The sequence below is a fragment of the Myotis daubentonii genome, chromosome 2, assembly GCF_963259705.1.
Source record: "Myotis daubentonii chromosome 2, mMyoDau2.1, whole genome shotgun sequence".
NCBI classification, from domain to species: Eukaryota; Metazoa; Chordata; class Mammalia; order Chiroptera; family Vespertilionidae; genus Myotis; species Myotis daubentonii.
Window position 1 is genome coordinate 12,304,088 of NC_081841.1, and position 26,058 is coordinate 12,330,145.

The window sequence follows — 26,058 nt, forward strand, 5'->3', positions numbered from 1 at the left end:
TTAGCATCCAAATTGAGATGTGCTGTTAAGTGCATACCAGATTTTAAAAACTTAAAAGAAAATGTAAAATATGTTCGTATTTTCATACTGATTTCATGTTGACATGACAACATTTTAGATGTATTGGGTTAAATAAAATTACTGAAATTAACTTCATCTGTTTCTTTTTTACTTTTTAAATGTGGCTGCTAGAAATTTTAAGTTATATAGGTGGCTTGCATTTTATTTTTATTGGATAGCTCCACTACAGACATTGAACACAAAGTAAGACTTGACATACTAAGTGTCAGAATCTTTGTTACTTTCATAATACATTTTTGCAGAAAACTCAGTTTTGGCTAAATGATTAAGCAATTCAGAAAATATCTGAGAAAGAGCAGCCAAATTATTTTTAGGTCTTTGCTGAAAGTAACAGATATCCCATCCAGGATCTGTGGTCTCTGTTGCCTGTCTATCCAGCGGTTCTCAACCTGTGAGCCGCGACCATTGGAAAACACATATAGCATATCAGATATTTACATTACAATTCATAACAGTAGCAAAATTACAGTTATGAAGTAGCAATGAAAATAATTGTATGGTTGGGGGTCACCACAACATGAGGAACTGCATTAAAGGGTCGTGGCATTAGGAAGGTTGAGGACCACTAGATGCCTTCCTCAAGTGTTTCTGAAGCATAACTTCAATCATTTCAATGGCTTCTAGTACCTGTGAAGAGAAGTAATTTCCAACATAACCCAACCCATCATAAAAAGAATAGTTACAACACACATGACAGAGGACCTCCTGCTTATTTTCTTTTTGTGTATTGAATTATGTCTCTAGTTCGGTTATAGAATGAACCCCAATCCTCTTAGACATGTTAGAACTTTGTCAGGAGAGAGAAAAATACTTTGAAAGATTCATACCTTTAAGGAATTAAAATTCTGATTAAAAGCATTATTAACTAACTTATAATTAGACAAAAATAAAGTAGTATATTTCATTTGATAGCAGGAAACAGAAAAGTACTTTCTCGCTAGAGGACATAAGTAGTTATCAGCTGGTAGTATCAAACTCCCTAACTATTTAACAATATATTCCCATTTCAGGTAAGCAGTACATCAGTAACATGCAGCAGACAGCAAGTTATATAAATGTCCTCTAATGCTTCTAAAAATATCACTGTTCTAGGAGAAACACTGTAAACATAGCACCATTTCATGTTTATATTACACATAAGTTTAGAGGCATCTTAACTGCATACTATGTAGGGAATTCCTGCATTGATAATAAGAATCCAAATGTCCACTGATAAAATCCTCTCCAGAAGAGATAAATACATCTTGTACATATTCTGATTCATTAGTTCAATTTTGTTAGTAATTAAATATTAATATCAGAGCAGCAATTCCTTTTAAAATAAAAATACTAAGTGTAAAATGCATAGGAAAGATAATTAAGTCTAAAAATGACTTGTTCGCAGTTTTGTTATATTCTTACATTGAGATAAATGATGGGTTATCGTTTATTATAAAACAGTATACTTTTAGCAAAGGACACAATAAAAAAATTGAAGATGAAATGGAACGAGAAGGTAGTTTCTATAAGCAGATAGGTTTTACTTATGGTTGTTATGGATCCTACTTACTTATTAATTGTATTCTCATAGAGTGCGATGTTACAATCATTTTCTTCATTCACATCTAGATATTCCACCAGACTCTCATGTAGGAAATCTTCAAAATTCCTGGGAAAATATTGGTGAAGCATACATTACTAAAAAGCATTTAATTACAATATTATACATGTAATAATGGAAGATCTGGCTTTCATTTACCCAAAGCACCCTTCTCTCCCAGAGAGTATCAGAACAATGGGATACTTGAAACATGCTATTCTTGGGTCATACAATGATCACAAATCACTGATCAGTAAAACATCTGTGATTCTTGTCAATCTGGTCCCCAATCTAAAAATATCTTTGATGACTTTAGAAACTCCATATGATGAGAGCCCCACAGTGTCTATATCAACATATTAATGAAAGTCTGTCTTTTACTACAAACACTTAATAGTACACTAATTTACACCAAGAATCTGGAATTCTCATGATCTAAGTTGATAAATATTTTACAATATCCAAGCAAGTTCACATAGTGAAAAATGGATTTTTAATAGGCTAATATATTTAGTGGAGGCATTAAAGGATTAAAAATGAAAATATACTATTCTTAAAAGCTCAGATAAAATAATGTTTCTGTTCCCTGACTGGTTTGGCTCAGTGGATAGAACATCGGCCTTTGGACTGAAGGGTCCCAGATTTGATTCCGGCCAAGGGCATGTGCCTTGGTTGCTGGCACATCCCCAGTGGGGGGTGTGCAGGAGGCAGCTGATCGATGTTTCTCTCTCATCAATGTTTCTAACTCTCTAACTCTCTCCCTTCCTCTCTGTAAAAAAATCAATAAAATATATTTTAAAAAAATAATGTTACTGTTGATTATATCATGTGAATACTAAAGAGACTCAGAAGTTTTGCTTTTGGCCACTTACTTACCTGTACCCCTGAGCCAGCTCTTCCATATGCTTATTCGTGACCGCAGGCTTTTGTTTCTTAACTATTATGTAGGGTCTGGAATGGAAAAAAATCAATTCATAGTAGTTCAACAGAAAAATTAAGTCAGCAAAAAGTTTACTATAGGGAAATGCGGGAACCTGTAAATATAAGCAAACTTATTTCTGCACTGCTTGAGGACACCAGGTAATTTTTACATGTGAATGCACAGAGGCTTCTTTTCTCTCTCTCACATGCACATGCACAGACAGACACATCAGCCCATGTCTGTATGTGTGCACAGATACATGTATACACATCCAGTACTTTTCCAAGTATCTTAGGAAATACTTGGTTCTGAGTGAAAAGGCAATTCAAAAATGATACTCAATGAAGTCTAAAAAGGATATAAATCCTTTAGTGTCACATTTTAAACTGTGTAAATGCATCATACTAAAAGCATCTCCAATTTCATACTGGAAATATGTCATCTTCTACCCAAGAAGTTAGCAGGCAGAGAAGAGCTGTCACTGAGGTTTACAATGGCATTCTGTAGTGAGGGCCTGATGAATATCAGCTGTTTAGAGTGATCTGCTTTAGGGTAAACATCACTGGGCTACAGAGCAGGCTACCGAAAGCTACACATGACCAAAAAGAGTGGCAGTCAGTTTGCAGAGAATAAAGTTTTTTTACTTTGTAATTTTAGCAGCATACTGGGTATAAGGTAGAGGGAGCTTTGGGTCTACATGTTCTGGTAGATTAAACTGTAACTGTCAGTGTTGATTTGCCTCTGAGCGCTTCACCACCACGAGGAAACACTGACACAAAGGATGGCATGCAGCACTGAAACGTCAAGGGCTGTTCTTATTTGGATAAGCAGCTCTTACAGAGGAGCAAGTCACCAGCAGACACTTGTGCCCCGTACCTTAAATCCAAATGACTATTGGAGGACTAATGAGCACTTTTAAATAGTTATGAGGAGCTGTACAATTACAAGTTGCTGAAAAATGAACTGGGTGAACTTTTTGTGGAAATAATCTTCAAGGGCTGCAGTTTAGTTCAGGTTAAGGAACCCATAAGTGATGACAGAGCAGTAGGAGGGAGAAGTTCACATTTAGCTACTTCAGTTACCTTTTACTTTTACTCAGTATATTCTAATTCTTCCTGCCAAATCTATGATATGCCATTATAAAATTACTTCGAAAAAAGAATTCATTTTCTTTTAGACTATGCCATATTATTTTAGATGTAAGGAAAGAGGAAAATCCTAAAGGAGTAACCTAGAAAATGCCATTGCTTCCCCTCCACCCCCCCAAATGGACCAGGTCAGCCACAAATAAGCACTTAATACGTGTGCCTGGCACCCTACATGCACTAACCACAATCCATGATTTTTATTCTTGCCATTCCTTAGCTTTTCTCCTTCCCTCCAAGTAACACAATCCTACTCATCCTTCAAAACTCAGTTTATAGTGATAGAACGTAGTGGGTAAAACAATGAGTGTTGGAGTCAAATAAACTCCAAATACTTTCCAGTAAAAAGCAAACTCTACCAGTATCTAGCTTTGGGTAAGTTACTTAGTTTCACAAAACCCACTTCATTTGTTAAGTGAAAATAATAATCGAACCATAAAGGGTTGAAGGTAAAGCCTTATATATAAAACATCTATTAAAATAATAAATAATGGTTATCATGTACTACTAGCATAGTTGGTTGTTATTAGTTATTATTTTTGCTTTTGCCAGCAGGCTGAGCTCTCTGACGGCAGAGACTCATTAGTCTTTGAATCTTCAGTACCCAGGATGCATATTCATAACTGAATGAAATTTATCTTAACAATGAAAGAAGTTAAAGCAGATTAAAAAATAAAAAAGTATATTTCTTTCCAAAGTAAAAATAGATTCTTAAAAACTCTTTTTAGCAACTTATACCTGCACAACCTTCCTCCATCAGAAGAAATATAGACACATCGATCTGTAAGATTTGTTGAGATGGAAACAAATTCATTGATGTATCCTGCTCTTCGCATCAGTCGAAACGTATTCACTAGCTTCTTATGGTCTCGAATGACACCCAGGATGTTACCTAAGCAGAAAGAAGAATATTTAAGACAGAAATAAAAAAGAAATCTAAGAGAATTTAAAATATACACCCAATAAAAATGATAAGCAGCACTGAGTAGTCACTTGAAAATACTGTTAACACCTCTAGCCAGTCTCTAAGGCTGCAGGGAAGCAACAGAGTGGAGTGGTTAAGGGCAGCCTGAGGGACCTGAGTTTAGCGTGAGCCCTACCAGATGCTAGAAGAGTAGCCCTGGAAAAATTAGTCTCATTTTCCTCATCTGTCAGCACCATGCTGGAGGCACAAACTTGGATTCAGACCCCCTGGGTTTGAACACTGGCTCTACCATTTCCAAAGAGCCGATGTGATAGCTTGAGGATTCAGAGAGGTACGGGCAGAAAGTGAAGAGTAATAGCTCACTCAATGTTGGCCACTGGGACACACTAAATGAGGCAGTCAGTTAATGGACATTTTCCTACTCACCAGCCCATGCAGTAAAGGATTGAATCCTCCCAGGGTGGGAGGAAGAGGATTGTTGGGGCTAAGTGGTCAGGATGAGCACATGGAGCACAATGATGAGGGGACAGGCAACCAAACCGCCAAATCTCAAGTAGAAAGGGCACATTTGCTAATGAGTTTCGAAGGACTCCGAAGGGGGTTGCCAGGAGTAGGTGAAAGAAACGACTAGAGCATGAATGGAAGGAAAGGAACCCTTTGCCACAAGCTGTTAATAATCGATTATCAAGTGACTGAATATAAGTCAACTCACTGTCTGGGCTGATCTGTTTATTTTTGCAGAATGCCACACATATTTAACTTCAACTTAAAGATATCATGTTGAGGCTTATTCCACTGTGCATATGCTGATAGCTGCAAAAGTACAGAAAGCAGCCAGTCTTTGCCATGTTACCCTCTAGCTCTGATAGCTGTATCCTTGCAGAACCTGGATGACCCAGCCAATGGAATAACGATTTCTGTTACCATTTTCATACCTTTAAATTAACGTCAACCCGGGCCCAGGATAAAAGTATATTTGTGTTTTAAATACATGAATAATAATGGTTTCCCTTCCCCCACAGACTGTTTATGATCAATGTGTCTCCATGGTATGCTCACCATTGAGGAAGACGAGAAACACATTTGGGTAAGAGAGCTCTTCTCCACATAATAAATTCACATCTTCTACTCCCAGGTTACTGGCTAATCTAACAATGGGTCCATCTTCCATGTCAGTCGTGATGTGCGTCATAAGGGCCAAGTTTTTTACCAAACCACATGCCTAAAGAACAAAAGACAGTCATTTCTAAGAATGAGCACCAGTCATACAAAGTACAGTTTGTGTCCAAAAATAGTTCGACTTTTTGCTGATATAACGTAAAGCAGTGCAACCTTGTAGGGGACAGGTTGGCAATTTATACAAAAGCCTTAAAAAAGTACATACCCTTTAACCAGAGGAATGTATCTTAAGGTCACAAGAAAGGGTATACACATAGATTCAGTCACAGAATTGCTTAGCACTGTACTATTTGAAAGTGCAAATAATGAGAGCATGATAAACACCACCATCCCCAAAAGAAAATGATTCCATAAATTATTATTCCCAGACAATAGAACATCATAGTCATTAAGATGCATTATATAAAAACATTGATAAATATGGACACAAAATTTCTGGCCTGAAATGAGAGATAGTCTATAAAATAATTAGCCAGTACTCTATAAAGCTTCTTGGTCATAAAAGGCAAAGAAAGACTGAAGAACTGCTCCAGATTAAGAGACTAAGAGGACATGACAACGGAAAGCAATGTATAATCCTGGATCAGAAAAAAGACATTAGTGGGACAACTGACAAATCTGAATAAGATCTATAGGATATAGTACTGTTAGCAATGGTACCTTCACGAGGTTCATAACTATGCTATCGTTATTTAAGATGCTCACATTTCGGGAATTTAGGTGAAAGATTATGAAAATTCTTTTATATCTCATCGGGATCAGTGAAGCAACCTTTAGGAAATTTGGAGTTTCAAAGCTCAAGATTTTTTTTTATGCAAATTTAACAAGCTACATAATTTTAGTGTAAATTTCATATGGTTTAAGAAAAATTAGAATAATTTCTAAAAATTATACCCCTGCATAAACCATTTTTCATCACTCCCAAGTCATAATAAATTCCTACACTTGGAAACTTACATCTTTTATTTGTTATAATTACCTCATTTAATCAATTCAGCATATATTTATGAGGCCTTTACTCTGAACAAGGCTCTGTGCTAGGAGCTTGGCATACATCAATGAACCCAACAAGGTTCCTTCCTTCCGAAGTTTACAATTTAGAACGAATACAATCAAGTGAAACCAACAATGGTTAACCTAAAGGAGAAAGGGTCATGACACAGGAAGCAGTAAGTGCTATATGGAAATACTTATTTAAACTTGTTGGTTTAATTTTAGGTAATTGCTTGTGTATCCGACATAACTGAACTGAAATCCACTTTAGGTCTTGGGCTGTGTGCTCCCAGTTGGCTGCAATTGCAACTATGATGTTCGCTAAGGACACCTAAAGAAAATAAGGAGAAGCTTAAAAGAGCTCCTCATGAGTAAAAGTAATGGGTCTCTCAATTTTCCTTCACATTTTTGTCTCCTCTCCATTGCATGGTTGGATTCACGGGTTAACTAAACAAGCCAGAAAATTTGGTCCATGTTTCTATTTAGATGAGATACTAAGTCAAATGTTTCTGTAGGTACTGATTCTGGAATGATACTGATGTTATCCTGTCAAGCTGCATTAATACTTCTCAGTCCGATAAGTGGCTGACCCAAAAAAGGATATGGCATGGGGAAATGGAGCAGAACCAGAACACCACCAACAGGTATTAACTCTGACACAGCACAGAGACCCCTCGGGCACCTTACCTCTCCTTCAGGAGTGTCTGAAGGACAGAGCATTCCCCACTGGGATGGTTGGAGCGATCGAGGACCACTCACTTTTCTTGTTTTTTCAAACTGGGAAGAGATTCTTGTCATCATGCCCAGTGCGGATATATATGACAAGCGAGACAACACTTGAGTCACACCTTGACGGTCCATTTTAAATCTCTTTAGAGACCAATTTCCCTGTAGAGAGAAGATGCAGAACCCCTGATTATTAATAAATTGTCTAATACTTCCCAGTTACTCTGAGAAGTTCATTGTAGGAACTACATGTTTACAAAATTATATTTAGCAATCAAAATGTCACAATTAAAACAAAAATTAGCCAGGTCACTTGCTGGGGTTTTCTAGGAATTTAATGAATATTACCTATAAATCATTGCAGAATGCTTTAATGGATCAACCTTATCACATCAAAGCAGTTATTTTCTGAAGAACTAATTATATCCCAAACAAGTCAGTTCAACTAGAGATTTCCACTTGAAGCAATAAGCTAAGAGAACAGTAGCAATTTCTACACATGTTGGAATGTGCCATTATTTAAATGTCTTCCAAAATTAGTCTTAGAGAAAAATATAGCAACAGAAAAATGACTCTAACAGCAGTTATCAGGGATAATGAAGAAACTGTAAGCTTCTTAATTAAGGCTAAAACCTTCATATATATTCATATTAAGAAATAGTCTATCTCCTCTGTGGCTATCATGTCAATCTTAAAATAGATCCATATGAAATAAATCTTGAATATTAAACTTATTTTATCTTTTATGTGTTAAATATATTATATTAAATATACTATTTAATAGTTATATTAACCGCACATATTAAATATTCTCAATGATAATTTAAAGATTAAGGTTAGAAACTGTTAACTTTTAAAGTCATTGATAACATGAATTAATGGTAGAAAATAGTATGCATAAAAAAGCAAAATAAGCCCTAGCTGGTTTAGCTCAGTGGATAGAGCATCAGCCTGAGGACTGAAGGGTCCCAAGTTTGATTCCAGTCAAGGGCACATGCCTGGGTTGTGGGTGTACAGAAGGCAGCCAATCAATGATTCTCTCTCATCATTGATGTTTCTATCTCTCTCTCCCTCTCCCCCTTCCTCTCTGAAATCAATAAAAATATGTATTTTTAAAAAAGCAAAATAAAATAATTTAATGATCTTTGATTCAAAAGAAAAAAAAATTACATCTGCCAAACAGTGGTTCTTCATTTTTCTTTTGAAAATCTGATCAAATCTATGACTGTTTTCTTGAGAAAAATACACATAGATCATGAACACAAAATTTTTCATTCAGTTTCGGAGGAGGACTCACGAATCCTGTGTTAAAACCCCTCACAGAAAAATTGCTAGGGTTTCAGAAGCAGATGAGGTGGTTTGTTTGAATTAAAATATGTGACTTTAGTGTGCTCCATCACAAATTAAAATTTAATCATTATTACTGTGAAAGTCTATCACTTCAAGAACTTAAGTTTTTGATTACATGGAAAAGAGCTAAATTCTAAGAAACTATTGTTACAAAGCAAAGAAATAAAGCAAATACATTTATCACATAAGTTAACTTCTTTACTGTTTTTCCTGTTAACTCCTTTTATGCTTTGAATGAGAATGAACTTCATGAACTGACTTATGCCCAGAGAGTAAGAGTAAGGTAAATAAATATTCTGCACAGAACTGAAATAAGGCAGCAGCTGCTGGCAAAAGGGAAGTAGATGGGGAGTGAAGCCAAGATGTTCAGCAAGAGAATTTGGTCTAGTATTCTGCAGGAATACTACAAATACTGCAGTATTACAAAAGGGAGAGATAGAAACAGACAGGGTCTAAAATCGCTCTTCTGAGAAAATTTATTTGTTGAAAATATTCTATTAACGGCAACACTGACTATCTTCTGGTTGTCTACAAGTTGGGGTACATCTGCAACAAGGTCTGTTACTGACTTTTCTAATAAGCAGTCTTCTCGGGGAGATAATGCAGTATTACTTAAAGGCGAAAGAACTACTTAGATCAGCTATTATGACCTGAAAATCATGGGAAAGCAAGGAAAAGTAATCCTAACAGAAATGTGTTTAAATGGTTTCTGGAGACTTCTCTTCAAATATCAGGGGATCTACTTTCAGGCAAATTTGGGCCACAAGAGCTAAATGTGCCCAAATAGACGCAAAGGCCTGGCTCTTCTCAGGTTTAGAGGTAGCTGTCAATGCAAGGGCTGCTCACATAGACTGCAAATTTCTAAAGTCAAAGACTGCAAATCTGCCACTAATTCTTTCATTAAGGGAATCAATGTGTAACATTATACTAATCTTTTGTTGAGGCAAAATCCCATCCATAAAACTAATTTTATGTCTGGCACACAAAAACGTAAACCAGACTTTATCAGATAGACCTATAGTTGTTACACTTTAGGAAAGGGAGCAAGAACCGATCTGATAACCCTTTATGAACAGCCAGAGGCTCTGAAACACAGCAGCTGCAGAGGCCTGAATTTATCTCTATGTGAGGAAGAACTGATAGCCCTTTGAGGAATATAGACCTACAATGAAATGAAACATTTTGTACTGTTATGGACAAAAGCTGTCATTAATAAACTTATGTGTAATATGCTCATTTTATTACAGAAAAAAATGGGGAAACGTATACATGAAAAAAATGACTATTAACGGTGAAACAAAGAATATACCTATTTTCTTATTGCCTCGTATAATACAAACTATAATTTGGTAATAAAAGTCATATAGCAACAAAAATTCCTACTGATAACATTTAAACTGTAGACTATATTTCAAAGTAGACAATTTGTGATTTGTAAACATCCTTTTACATATATACCAGAGGCCCGGTGCATGGATTCCTGCACTGGTGGGGTCCCTCAGCCTGACCTGCAGGGATTGGGCCAAAACCAGCTCTCCGACATCCCCTGAGGGGTCCCGGATTGCAAGAGGGTGGTTCTCAGGTGATGCACCCCAGAATCGGGCTCCTTCCTCTCTGGTTCCAGGTGAGTCACCCGAGAACCACAGCTGCCAAGTCACTGCAGTTCGGCAGCTCCTGCGATCATCTGCCCCCTGGTGGTCATTGCGCATCATAGCTACCAGTCGGACGGTTGGTCGGTTAGGCATATATATATATTTTTTTTCCACGTAGATTCTTAAAGTACTTTAAATTTTCATTCTACTGAATAGATTTAAAAAAAACTCTAGGGACTGTCTAGCCTGCAGGCTATATAAAGCTCGAGAAATCATTTGGTCTGGCCCTGCCAAGGCATTAGGGGTGAGTTAATTAAATGTCTGACCAAATACTTACTGCAGGCTCATTTTTAAGTTGGTAATTTTGTGTGGTCTGCGAATGATGTTATAAATATCCAAATGGCTCTTGGCAGAAAAAAGGCTCCCCACCCCTGAAATGAATGACTGAAGACTTACAGTAGAAATGGCATTCACCATGCCATTGGTAATCTGGTCTTGGCGCATGTGTTTGACTACATCAAACTGGGCAGCTCTTTGCTTAGGAATCACCTGGTCTGCAATCTTCTTCATTTCAGAATTAAATTTCTTGAACAAATCTTCAAAAAGAAGAGATAAAAGCTAAAAAAAAAAAAAAAAAAGTATATGGTGAACTTTCAAAATGCATTACTAGCTTCTTTAATACCCTTTAGGTTCTTATTAAACTGTTAAAAACACAAAATGAAGAAACTGCTTCAAACTGAAAAAATATATTTTAAAGTTCAACTTGACAAAGATGAACCTTTTTTTAAAAATATGTATTTTAATTGATTTCACAGAGGAAGGGAGAGGGAGAGAGAGAGAGAGAGAGAGAGAAACATCAATGATGAGAGAGAATCATTGATCGACTGCTTCCTGCATGCCCCACATTGGGATCAAGCCCACAACCGGGCATGTGCCCTGACTGAGAATGGGAACCATGAGCTTCTGGTTCATAGGTCAAGACACTCAACCACTGAGCCACGCCAGCTGGGTGGTGGTATAATTTTTTAAAGTTGTATCATACAGAGGGACACATTTTTAAGTATTTACAGAATGTGATCTGATATCTGAGGTATTGACATGATTTGATACCCTAAAGATTCCACCAAAAAACTACTGGAACTGATAAGTAAATTCAATAATGTAGCAGGATACAAGATAAATATCCAGAAATCGGTTGCATTTTTATACAACAATAATGAATTATCAGAAAGGGAAGCTAAGAAAACAATCCCATTTACAATTGCATAAAAAAATAAAAACACACCTAGAAATAAATTTAACCAAGGAGGTAAAAAACCTTTATTTAGAAAATTATAAGACACTGAAAAAAGAAATTGAAGAAGATACAAATAAATGAAAGCACTTACCATGTTCATGGATAGAAAGAATATTGTTAAAATGTCCATACTACCCAAAACAATCTATAGATTCAACACAATTCTTATCAAAATACCAATGGTGTATTTCACAGAACTAGAACAAACAATCTAAGAATTTATATAGAACCACCAAAGATCCTGAATAGCCACAGCAATCTTGAAGAAAGAAGAATAAAGTTGGAGGAATCATGCTACCTGATATCAAACTATACTACAAGACCACAGTAATCAAAAAAAGCATGGTACTGGCATAAAAACAGACATATAGATGAATGGAACAGAGTAAGAGAGCCCAGAAAAAAACCCAGGCTTAAATGGCCAATTAATATTTGACAAAGGAGGCTAGGACATACAATAGGGTAAAGATAGTCTATTCAATAAATGGTGGTGGGAAAATTTAACAGATTATGTACAAAAAAATAAAACTAGACCACCTTCTTATACCATATACAAGAATAAACTCAAAATGGATTAAAGACTTAAATGTTAAACTCAATTCCATAAAAATTTTAGAAGAAAACATAGGCAGTAAAATCTCAAACATTTCTCTTAGTAATATTTTTTCTGAAATATCTTCTTGAGCAAGGGAAACAAAAGAAAATATAAACAAATGGGACTACATCAATCTAAAAAGTTTTTACACAGCAAAGGAAGCCATCAACAAAATGAAAAGACAACCAACTGATTGGGAGGACATTAATATATGTGATAAGGAGTTAATATCTAAAATTTAAAGAACTCATATAACTCAACACCAAAAAGCCAAACAATAAATTGAAAAAAGGGCAGAGGACCTGAATAGACACTTTTCCAAAGAGGACACACAGATGGCTAATAGACATGAACAGATGATCAATATCACTAATCATCAGAGAAATGCACATTAAATCCACAATGAGCTATCACCTCACACCTGTCAGAATGGCTATCATCAATGAATTAACAAAGCCTGGCCATCGTGGTTCAGTGACTGAGTATTGACCTCTGAACCACGAGGTTACAGTTCGATTCCAGTTCAGGGCACATATCCAGGTTGCAGGCTCAATCCCCAGTAGGGGGCATGGAGGAGGCAGCCGATCAATGATTCTCTTTCATCATTGATGTTTCTCTCTCACACTCTCTCCCTCTTCTTTCCTCTCTGAAATCAATTTTTTAAAATATATTTTATTGATTTTTTTACAGAAAGGAAGGGAGAGGGATAGAGAGTTAGAAACATCGATGAGAGAGAAACATTGATCAGCTGCCTCCTGCACACTCCCCATTGGGTATGTGCCCATAACCAAGGTACATGCCCTTGACCGGAACGAACCTGGGACCCTTGAGTCTGCAGGCTGACGCTCTATCCACTGAGCAAAACCGGTTAGGGCTGAAATCAATTTTTAAAAATGTATTAAAAAATAAAGTAAATAAATAAATCAACAAAGAATATTCAAGAGAATGTGTAGAAAAGGGAACCCTCGTGCACTGTTGGTGGGAATGCCGATTCGGGCAGCCAACATGGAAAACAGTATAGAGGTTCCTTGAAAGATTAAAAGTGGAACAGCCTTATGTCCCAGTGATTCCACATCTGCGTATATGTCCAAACGAACCCCAACCACTAATTCAAAAGAATATATGCAGCCCTATGTTCACTGCAGTACTATTTATAACAGCCACGCTATGGAAGCAACCCAAGTGTCCATCAGTAGGCAAGTGGATAAAAAAACTGTAGTACATATATACAATGGAATATTACTCGACCATTCAAAGAACAAAATCTTAACAATTTGCAACAGCATGGATGGACCTAGATGGTGTTATGTTAAATGAAGTCAGTCAGTCAGAGAAAGATAATATGATTTTACCTACATGTGGAATCTAAAGAACAATATAAAAGAACAAACAAAACAGAAACAGACTTATAAAGAGAACAGACTGATGGTTACCAGAGGGAAGGAGGGATTTGAGGGACTGGATGAAATAGGTGAAGGAATTGAGTTCAGATTGGTAGTTACAAAATAGTTACAACACAGTCATGGGGATGTAAAGTACAGAATATGAAATATAGTCAATACTATTGTTATAACTATATATGGTACCAGCTGGGTACTGGAAATATCAGGGTGAACACTTTGTAAAGTATATGATTATCTAACCACTATGCTGCATACCTGAAACTAATACAAAATAGTATTGAATATCTACTTATATGAAAACCATGGGTGGTGTTCATCACATACAGACGGACAGCCGCGACTGACCGGAAGGAAGTCAGTCCTACAGGGGTTGTCTTGGCAACGGCTGCGCCCTCCCCCAAGCTGTTTCCTGTAAGGGCGGAGTTTGAGGCAGGAACCCGCCCTGGGAGCATGGAGGCAGATCTTTCTAAAGTGTGCTGGGCCAGCATGGGGTGAACCTGAGTGGGTGTGGCTGAAAGGCTTAGAAAAGACAGACAAGAGAATGAAAGCCGGGTCTCGGTGGGATGCTGCTTCTCTGAGAGACAGCGACCATGCCCACAGCCATGCCTTTATTTTATAGCAGATGCCACGAGGCAAAGTAAGGGCGTGACCAAGATGTTTACAACATTCTCCTGGGTTTCAATCCTACTCAACTACATGCACCTGAACTCTATCAAGCCCACATCGCTCAGGCACATGGGGCCACGTGTTCGGACCATAGATTCAAGCTTACAAGTACAGCTGTTGGCTATAATTGTGCTGGGAAGGCCCTGCCCTCCAAGCTGGGACTTGCATGTGGCAATGAGAGGACTGTGTCCCCTCATCAGTCCAAGGCTTGAACCTGTCCAAAACACTGTAGCGGCTCCCCACAATAAAGTTTTAATTCTGTTTCTTTGTTACTAATGTTGTGGCCCCACCTCATAACAAAGAAACAAAGGAAAATTTCCCCATCAAATTTCTGAATAGTATTACTCCTTCGGGAATGCCGTGTCATAAATTAAAATTGAAAGTGGGTGCAATCATCATGCTATTGAGAAATCTCAATAGTAAATGGGGTTTTTGTAATGGTACCAGATTTATTATCAAAAGATTACGACCTAACATTATCAAAGCTGAAGTATTAACAGGATCTGCAGAGGGAGAGGCTGTTCTGATTCCAAGAATTAATTTGTCCCCATCTGACACTGGCCTCCCATTTAAATTGATTCGATGACGGTTTCCCATGATGCCAGCATTTGTGATGACTATTAATAAATCACAAGGACAAACTCTAGGCAAAGTAGGCATATTCCTACCTGAACCCGTTTTTGCATATGGTCAGTTATATGTTGCTTTCTCTCAAGAGCATGTGATGTTACAGTTAAAGTTCTAAATACTTCATCACAAGGGAAATTAGTCAAGCACTCTGAAAGTGTTTTCACTCTTAATGTGGTGTACAGGGAGATATTAGAATAACTTTAATCACTTTACCAGTCATTGTTTGCATCACTGTTGTTTTCATATCATGTTTTTGTTGTTTTCATACCATGTTTTTGTCGTTTTTATATTATGCCTCTGTTGTTGTTATATCCTTTTGTTACTGTTTATTTATTAATAAATTTATATATTATTTTCATATACATTTTACTAATTTCCTTTCATTTCTCACACTTCTATTATAGAGAAAGGGCAAATAGCAATATTAAAATATCTCCGCTAATTAATTCCCTTTTAAAAAATATATACTTTATTGATTTTTTACAGAGAGGAAGGGAGAGGGATAGAAAGTTAGAAACATCAATAGAGAGAAACATCAATCAGCTGCCTCCTGCACACTCCCCACTAGGGATGTGCCCGCAACCAAGGTACATGTCCTTGACTGGAATCGAACCTGGGACCCTTGAATCCAAAGGCCGATGCTCTATCCACTGAGCCAAAACGGTTAGGGCAATTAATTCCCTTTTATGTGCATGAATTTCGGCTACTAGTAAACTATAATTTAAAAAATTACATAAATTTAAAAAAAAAGAACTGATTTGATAATCAGATTTGTTTAAACAACCCAATTTGTGGAATAGGGGAAGTGGGAGAGAGTTAAGGAGGACATAGATAAAACAAGATTGACTTCTATTGATAACTGAAGTTGCATGATGGATATATGTGAGCAAATTGTATTTTAAATATTTAATATTAAATTTCAAATATTTAATATTATTTTAATAGCTAATTCTATTTTTACATATATTTTAAATTTTGTACATGTTTAAAGATTTTTAATGAAAACTAATTCTAAACTTTATACGGAAAGCCAAGACCCTAAAATAGCCAAGACACTCCTGAAAAAGGTGAAGGGCCTGATGACTGCATAGACAAATTGACCAATGAGTACAACCAAGAGTCCAGAAAGAAACCCACACATATTTTAAGGCACTTCAGATCATTGAGGAAATAAAGACTATATGATAAATAGTACTTGAACTTGCTATTCATTTGAAAAACAAATGAAATTGGATGGCTTACTTCATTCCATACACAAAAATCCATTCTAGATTACTAAAGAACAAATACCAAAGGCACAGGTTTAAAAATAAAAAAACAGTATTTAAAAATATATAGGCTTGACAAAACTGACCACAAAATTATAAACTTTTAGACATCAAAGATCCCACAAAGTTTTGTTGTTTTAAAGAAAAAGAATCCAGACTGAGAAAAAGAATTAGCAAAACATATAACCCAAAGTAGAAACCCAAGTATATAAAAAAATCTTGAAATCAATAAGGAAAATGCAACAACTCAAATGGTATTTCAAAGAAGAAAAGCAAGAATCCTCAATAAACATATGTAAAAGAGGCTCAACCTCATTAGTAATGAAGAAAATGCAAATTAAAATCACAAGGAGATGCCACTTTACACCCATTAGATAATCTAGACAAAAATTTAAAAGTTTGATACTAAGTCATAGGATGAAGATTATCAGCAACTCATGTACAATGCAATGAACAAATATTTGGAAAACTAGTTTGACATTCTCCACTTACGTTGAAGATTTAACTTGACTCCAATGACTAGGCAATCTTATTTTTATAATTTCTTGCATATGGATGCCAGAAGATATTAATAAGAATGTTAATATTTTTAAGAAGGAAAATATACACTAATTGTTTACATAAAGAGGGATTCTGAAATTCAGTGAAATCTTGTAAGCTAAAGATTTTCTAAATTCTATACTATGTTCTTGAATGTTTACTACCCATTGGCAGTTTTTTTTGACTCATAATGAAAAATTCAAAGCCAATGAATCTTCTTTAGTCATTACTGAAGAAAGAATTTCCTAAGTAGAATGTGATATTATGCTTTCCCCCCTTAAGTTAGACACAGTTTCCACTTTTTTATTAGAACTGACTTTGCAGATAGGAAAGCCAAGATTCTGGACTTGCATTTACCCTGTCAGAACAGTTCTAAAAAGAAAATTTCCTCCTCTAAAGAGCTTAATCCTTTCTTCCACTCAGATCCAGCAGTTTCACTCCTGGAAAGAAAGACTATGAGAATGGAAGCAGGTGCAGAGGGGTGAAGGGAGGAAGAAACCCATTTCAGCAACTTCCTGTGGAAACTGGCAAAAGGAACTTAAATAAGCATTCTGAACAGAAGCAAATGGCCTTAACTTACACCACAACAGCTCAGCTCTATTTTAATTAGTCTCTTACACTTAGACTTTTGTGTCTCAAATTATGACAAGGATTTTTTAAATCCCAGCTGAATATGTTGCAGCCCCCTGAATCAAACACAAGGAAATGCTCCGGGTACTAAACAGGTAAAAAGTAAGGGCACACTCATCAGAACTACTGCCTAATTAATAAATGTCTCCACCCCTTAATTTTCAATTTAAGAGAAATGTTCTCCAGTTCACAGTGTAGTGAGACACTACAAGGCCAAATCACACAATAAGCCACATTATTTAGGTCAACAGTGAAATAATTAAAAGGGATGGAATGAATGCTGGTGATAATATTCAATATCTTTCGTTGCTAGTATGAGGCCTTTCAGTTTGCTTAAGACAGGAGTACTAAAGAGCACATCATATTTAAGGAAAAAATGCTGACAGCTCATCAATTGATTTTCAATGAAAATCCTAAAAAAATTAATAAAGAAGTTAAGCTGCTGAAACACAGTTTCACCAATTAGCTTAATGTCAGAGAATTCTAATTAGGCGTCTTGAGAATGCTATTTAGTGTTTAAGCTTTCAGAGTGCCAAATTCTCCTTTTCACACAAACTGGTTGCAAAATTAAAGACATTAGGCAGCCTTAATTACATTATCAGAACAGCTGGGATTAGGCAATCTCTGAAGTCAAGACGGCATTCTTTTGTCACAGGGTGGAAATCCCTGGCTTTCCAGGGTGCCGGATTTTGGTACCATTCCATATCTCACCCATACAAAGCAAGCTGCATTAGAAACAAAAAAATTGCAGACAAAGAATAGAGTAATGCTCAGCAAATAATGAACACATTACGAAAAAAGAAAAGGTAGGTGAAAAGATTAAGCCTGAACTGGGTAGGTTTTGCTAACACCTCTACTGGCAGCTGGCCTGCCAGTCCTCAGGTGGCAGCAAGACTGAAGGAAAGCTCTGTGGACCCGTTTGGCCGGTGGATACAGCTCTGTTATCTAAAGCTAAAGCACATTTATCCCCCCTCATCCCAGGGGGTGGGAAATTAGCAGCTATTGTTTTTACACATTTTAGCCAACACAATGCCTTTTATGTCTTTACATTGTTTAGAAAGTGATGTTTTCTTGCACACGGGAACCTTCATTTTAATTTTAATTTTTTAAGCAACAGGACAGTTTCTCCTCTACCCTCTCCTGACTCCATTCCTTATTCCTCTAAACAACGGACTCTTTTTTTTAATGAACTCATTTATAACTACATGATTTTTTTCCAATTAAAAAACTGTAAAAATTGAGACTAATGGTGGTGGGGATACCCATAATCCCCTGAACAGTGGTCACCTGCCAAAACCCACCTGCTAGCATCAGCCATTAACCAAATAGAACCTCCCAAGTATTCAGATATTAACTTTCCCCTCAAACCTAAAATTGCTATAAATTTTTAATTTTAGTTTTAAAATTTTAGTTGTGGTAGTATCTGCTGGTTACTATCCCAATTATCACCATCAGCCACGCAGAATACTGCCATAGCCTCCAAACCACTCCACTCCTGGCCTGTTCATCTCCGAATCAGATCTCTCTAAACCAGTCATGGCGAACCTATGACACGTGTGTCAGAGGTGACACGTGAACTCATTTTTTTGGTTGATTTTTCTTTGTTAAATGGCATTTAAATATATAAAGTAAATATCAAAAATATAAATCTTTGTTTTACTATGGTTGCAAAGATCAAAAAATTTCTATATGTGACACGACACCAGAGTTAAGTTAGGGTTTTTCAAAACGCTGACACGCCGAGCTCAAAAGGTTCACCATCACTGCTCTAAACTGAAAATCAGGTTGCATCATTTCCCTGATTAAAACTCTCCCATGGTTTCCCACTGCATGTAAAACTAAATCCACCCCCCTTCCATGACCTACAAGCTAGTTCTCCAATGTCATCTCTCACCACCTCCACACCCCATCCACTTCAGCCACAGTGACCCTCTTCCACTTTCTCCAGCACCAGAAACTACCTGGGGATGGATACCCCTGCTTGGGTCTCTTGCTGAAATGCAGTTCCCAGGGTTATGAGAGAATGGCTTCACCTCATTCAAGTCTTAGCTGGCATAGCCGAGGGTTCAGCTTAAACATGTAACTTTTTCAGAGATCTTTCCTGACCATCCTGACTAACACCCTTTCCCCCAGCAATACCTACCCCTCTCTAGCATTAGTAGTTTTTAGTCTTCTTTAAATACTTATAACTACCTAAAATTACCACATTATTTACAGTTTACTTGTTCATTGTCTCTTTTATCAAAATGCATACTCTTGAGAGCAGGTGACTCATAAAATCTCAGTCACCAATGTATCTCAGTGTAGAGTACTTTATCTGGAGATAGAGAGATGAATATAAATGGTTCCTGCCCTCAATAAACTTACAGTCTATAGATGGAAAGAGTGTGCAGGTAAAGAATTATATAGTAATTCAGCATGCAAATAAAGACCTGAACAAAGTGCTGAGGGCATTTGGAAAACAGAGCAATTAACTTATTCCTGGGATTCACAGTTGGTTTCCGAAAGGATGACTCAAAGAATGATGAATGGGGGGAGAACCAAGATGGCGGCATAGGTAAACACCTATACTTGCTGCCTCTCACAACCACATCAAAACTACAACTAAAAGACAAAACAACTATTACCCAGAACTGCAGGAAAGCTGACTGAGTGAAAGTTCTACAACTATAAGGAAAGAAAAAAGCGCATTGAGACTGGTAGGAGGTGCAGAGGTGCGGAGGTGCACGCTGAACGGGCTGGCAACCAGGTGCGCTGTTGTTTTTTTTCAATTTGGAGGGAGATACAAGCCCCCATTTGCTCTGAACTCCAGTTCTGATAGAGACTCTGGGGACCCAGACTCATACGGAGAGAAACTGGACTGTCTGGCATCGAACCGGAACGTGAGGGCAACTTTCTCTCAGAGGTGTTCACAGCAATCCTTGTTCCTGTGCAGGGGCGCCAGACAAGAAGACATGGGGACCTCTCCGGTGCAGGGCTGACAGGCAGCCATTGATGTTTGCTCCACCCTTGTGATTCCCTGAGACCCCGCCCCACCCAATTTACAACCCCACCCAAGCTGTACACAGTGGCTTTTGCATATGAATGGCCGGTCCTTTCTTTGCCTAAAACCTGTCAAACTGCAGCTGGGTCAGAGAGACCCAAAGCTTCCAAAAGCAGGCTCAAGGCCCAGTAGCAGCAGCCTGCCTTACTTCACAGCTGGGCCTCATCTGGGCACTTCCAAACCCCATACAAAGAGGAGGAATCTGTGGATCTCTCTGTAGCCCCTGCTGGGTGGTCTCAGGCAGTGGCTGACTTTGCAACTCCTTGGAGATCCAAGAGCCAGTGTACCCAGTGGTCAGTGTGAGACCATACCAGAGTACAACTCTTCACATCCATAAGCGACACACTCAAGGGGCAGACTCAGTGACCACCAAAGTCCCACTAAAGCAACTCCTGCCACATAAGGGTGTCTCCTGCACAGCAGTCCTTCCATTGTAGACATAGCTGGTCCTCACAGCCAATTGGCCTGAAGGTCAATTCCTCCCAGTGATACCTACAACAATCAAGGCTTAACTACAACAAGACTGTGCACACAGCCCACAAAGGGGTGCACCAAGAGTGTCCACCTAAGGTGATTGGGGAGGCTGAGCCACTGGGCCCTATAGGACACCTACCAAACAAGGCCACTCTTTCAACACAGGGAAGCAGCCAAAATGCGGAGAAAAAGAAACATGTCATGAATGAAAGAAACGGAGGAAAGCAAACTACTGGATATAGAGTTCAAAACTACAGTTATAAGGTTACTCAAGAATCTTCTAAAAACCTCCGAGGAACTTAGTGAGACCTTCAAGGATCTTAGTGAGAATGCCAAAGAAATGGAAAAGGACCAGTCAGAAATTAAGCATATACTGACTGAAATAAAGAATAATATACAGAGATTCAACAGTAGACTAGAGGATCCCAAGAATCAAATCAAAGATTTGAAATATGAGGAAGCAAAAAACACCCACTGGAAAGCAAAAAGAAAAAAGAATCCAAAAATATGAAGATAGTGTAAGGAGCCTCTAGGACAACTTCAAACGTAACAATATCCAAATTATGGGGGTGCCAGAAGAAGAGAGAGAACAAGATACTGAAAACCTATTTGAAGAAATAATGATAGAAAACTTCCCCTACCTGGTGAAAGAAATAGACTTACAAATCCAGGAAGTGCAGAGAACCCCAAACAAGAGGAATCCAAAGAAGACCACACCAAGACACATCATAATTAAAATGCCAAGGGCAAAAGACAAAGAGAAAATATTAAAAGCGGCAAGAGAAAAACAGTTAGTTACCTACAAGGGAATACCCATACGACTGTCAGCTGATTTCTCAACAGAAACGATGCAGGCCAGAAGGGAGTGGCAAGAAATATTCAAAGTGATGAATACCAAGAACCTACAACCAAGATTACTCTACCCAGCAAAGCTATCGTTCAGAATTGAAGGTCAGATAAAGAGCTTCAAAGATAAGAAAAAGCTAAAGGGGAGAACCAAGATGGCGGCATAGGTTAACGCGCGAGTTTGCTGCTTTGAACAACTACTTCAAAAGTGAAACCAAAAAACGGAAGGGACATCACCCAAAACCACAGGAACGCTGGCTGAGTGGAAGTCCTACAACTAGGAGGAAAGAGAAACGCACACGGACACTCAGAGGAGGCGCAGTGCTGAAGTCAAATTCTGAGGTGCGGAGTGCGCGGAGCAGGCTGGCGGCGGAGGGCGCGGTTGTTGTTTTCAATCGGGAGGGAGTCGCAGACTCTGAGCACCAGATCCGGGCGAGTCTTTAGGGACCCAGACTCAAACGGGAGAAGCGGGACTGTCTGGCTTCGGTCAGAGCGAGTGCAGCTTTCTCTCCCAGCTTTGCAGCGGGTGCTGGGACTCAGAGAGGCAGAGCCCCTGGGGACAGGACTGAGAGCCGCCATAACTGCTCTCTCCGGCCCACCCTGTTGATCCTGTGCGACCCGCCCCGCCCAAGCCCTGCACAGAGGCATTTGCCGGATAGCCTCAGGCAAAGGCTAGATTAGCACCTCCCTAGAGGACAGAAGTTCTCTCACTGCTGACACAGCTGATTCTCATAGCCACTTGGCCTGGAGGTCAAACCCTCCCTGGAATTAGCTACAACAATCAAGATTTATCTATAAGACTGCGAACAAAGACCACTAGGGGGTGCACCAAGGAAGCATAACAAAATGCGGAGACAAAGAAACAGGACAAAATTGTCAATGGAAGAAATAGAGTTCAGAACCACACTTTTAAAGTCTCTCAAGAACTGTTTAGAAGCTGCCGATAAACTTAATGAGATCTACACGAAAACTAATAAGACCCTCGATCTTATATTGGGGAACCAACTAGAAATTAAGCACACACGGACTGAAATAACGAATATTATACAGACGCCCAACAGCAGACCAGAGGAGCGCAAGAATCAAGTCAATGATTTGAAATGCGAGGAAGCAAAAAACATCAAACCGGAAAAGCAAAATGAAAAAAGAATCCAAAAATGCGAGGATAGTGTAAGGAGCCTCTGGGACAGCTTCAAGCGTACCAACATCAGAATTATAGGGGTGCCAGAAGATGAGAGAGAGCAAGATATTGAAAACCTATTTGAAGAAATAATGACAGAAAACTTCCCCCACCTGGTGAAAGAAATGGACTTACAGGTCCAAGAAGCGCGGAGAACCCCAAACAAAAGGAATCCAAAGAGGACCACACCAAGACACATCATAATTAAAATGCCAAGAGCAAAAGATAAAGAGAGAATCTTAAAAACAGCAAGAGAAAGAAACTCAGTTACCTACAAGGGAATACCCATACGACTGTCAGCTGATTTCTCCACAGAAACTTTGCAGGCCAGAAGGGAGTGGCAAGAAATATTCAAAGTGATGAATACCAAGAACCTACAACCAAGATTACTTTATCCAGCAAAGCTATCATTCAGAATTGAAGGTCAGATAAAGAGCTTCACAGATAAGGAAAAGCTAAAGGAGTTCATCATCACCAAACCAGCATTATATGAAATGCTGAAAGGTATCCTTTAAGAAGAGGAAGAGGAAGAAAAAGGTAAAGATACAAATTATGAACAACAAATATGCATCTATCAACAAGTGAATCTAAGAATCAAGTGAATAAATAATCTGATGAACAGAATAAACTGTTGATTATAATAGAATCAGGGACATAGAAAGGGAATGGACTGACTATTCTTGGGGGGGAAAGGGGTGTGGGAGATGTGGGAAGAGACTGGACAAAAATCGTGCACCTATGGATGAGGACAGTGGGTGGGGAGTGAGGGCGGAGGGTAGGGCGGGAACTGGGAGGAGGGGAGTTATGGGGGGAAAAAAAAAGGAACAAATGTAATAATCTGAACAATAAAGATTTAATTAAAAAAAAAAAAAAAAAAAAAGAAAAAGCTAAAGGAGTTCATCACCACCAAACCAGTATTATATGAAATGCAGAAGGGTATTCTTTAAGAAGAGGAAGAAGAAAAAGGTAAAGATAAAAAATTATGAACAACAAATACATATCTATCAACAAGTGAACCTATGAATCAAATGAATACAAAATCTGATGAACAGAATAAACTGGTGAATAGAATCAGGGGCATGGAAAGGGAGGGGACTGATAATTCTCGGGGGGAAGAGGGTGTGAGGGTGCAGGAAGAGATTAGACAAAAATCTTACACCTATGGGCAAGGTCAGTCGGGCGGGGGATGTGAAGCATTGGGGTGGGGTGTGAACTGGGTGGAGGGGAGCTACGGGGGGGAAAAAGAGGAACATCTGTAATAATCTGAACAATAAAGATTAAAAAAAATTTTTTAAATGATGAATGGGTAGGAGCTCCTCATTAGGGGGAGAAGGAAAGGGAGATAAGGGAGGGGAGACTAGGGCAGAAGGCATAACTCAAAGGCACTTAAGATCAAAGAGCATCATGGTGTGTTTAAGGCGATGCAAGTGCTCACTTTGGCACAAGATCAGGCTATAAAAAGGTGTATAGAGGCAAGATCATCAAGGACCCCATTAGCCCTGCTAGAGTCTAAATTTTGTTCTACAGAGCAGACAGAACAAAGTTTATTAATTCCACACAGGGTTTTCAGGGAAAGGGCAAATAGGCAGAGAAACAAGCTCTTACATCCCACTTCAACCAGAGAAGCTCAACTTTTATCTATTTTAATGTTGGGATTCTAAGAGTGCATGCTTTAAAAACCTTGAAATCCACATCTGAAGCTCAAGCTGAGGGATGCTCCTGGAAAAAGGACCCATGCTTCAACTAATCTCAAACAAATGCTCAGGAATGTGTGAGGGTTGCTTTCTTTCCACTATGTGAATAGGCAGGCACCTGGACAGAGCCTCCGGGACAAACAGATAGGAGGAGCAGCTAAGAATCAGAGAAGGTCCACAGAGAAATCAAATGTACTAGTTCTATATTAACTCTTAAGATGAGCTGGGACATGTGAATACCTGTTTTATGAGTCTTAATACACAAACACACATACACATCCTATATAATAAAACCCTAATATGCAAATTGACTGAACAGTGGAACGACCGGTTGCTATGACATGCACTGACCACCAAGGGGCAGATGCTCAATGCAGGAGCTGCCCTCTGGTGGTCAGTGCACTCCCACAGGGGGAGTGCCGCTCAGCCAGAAGCCAGGCTGACAGTTGGCGAGTGCAGCGGCGGTGGCAGGAGCCTCTTCCGCCTCCGCAGCAGGGCTAAGAACTCCTTGAGGGATGTCCGCCAGCAGTCCTAAGCCAGGAGGAGGGCATCCCCTGAGGGGTCCCAAACTGCAAGAGGGCGCAGCCTGGGCTAAAGGACACCCCCTCTCCCTGCCCAGTGCACAAATGCCGTGCACCAGGCCTCCTGTTATATATAATCTTGTATGCATGAAATTTTTCATAACTAAAAAGTACATATACAAAAGCAGGCATATGTCAATTTCTGTAGAAACACATGCATTTCATTGATTAAATCCCTCCTTAAGTAAGAAGGATTGGAAGTAATGGCCAAGCAACATTCACAGACATGCGGCTTTGAATATCTGTTTCCTATTAATGAGGACAAATTGTTTTAGCATATGATTTCTTCTAAAATTGCAAAGCCTGACCTCCAAACTTGCCTCTGACAAAGGACTCAAAAATGAGGCCCATAAAGGTTAACATAAATTCACACATAGGCCTGAATGTCTGCAAGCCAAGTTTCTAATAGTACAACTTTAAAATGATAAAGATATTTGTATACACATAAGATACCTTTGAAAGGATAGAGTAAAGAAAGGGAAAAGTGGCTGTCACTGGAGAGAGGAACTAGGAAACTGGGTCATGGGTCAGGTGGGAAGGGAGGTCAGAATTGGGAGATTCATTTTCACTATAAACTTTCTTATAATTGTCTGCAACCCATTTAATGCTAATATGTTATTTTTAAAAGCATTTTTACAGTATATTGTGATTTTCATTTTAATATCTGCTATTTGTTAATGCTAATTTACTGTTTTATTTTTTTAATCATAACACTCTTT

General features: G+C 38.4%; 1 protein-coding gene across 4 annotated transcripts in view; it reads right to left on the reverse strand.

Annotated features, from left to right (window-relative positions):
- The window catches only part of POLR3B (RNA polymerase III subunit B), a 108,750-nt gene that overhangs the window by 46,543 nt on the left and 36,149 nt on the right, over positions 1-26,058 (reverse strand). For all 4 annotated transcript variants that reach the window (XM_059681769.1, XM_059681767.1, XM_059681768.1 and 1 more), the window contains 6 exons: positions 10,949-11,110; positions 7,512-7,712; positions 5,712-5,874; positions 4,466-4,619; positions 2,537-2,611; positions 1,631-1,729 (listed from right to left, as the gene is read on the reverse strand). In XM_059681769.1, coding sequence (XP_059537752.1) covers positions 1,631-1,729; positions 2,537-2,611; positions 4,466-4,619; positions 5,712-5,874; positions 7,512-7,712; positions 10,949-11,110 — 854 coding nt within the window. The remainder of the gene's footprint in view (positions 1-1,630; positions 1,730-2,536; positions 2,612-4,465; positions 4,620-5,711; positions 5,875-7,511; positions 7,713-10,948; positions 11,111-26,058) is intronic.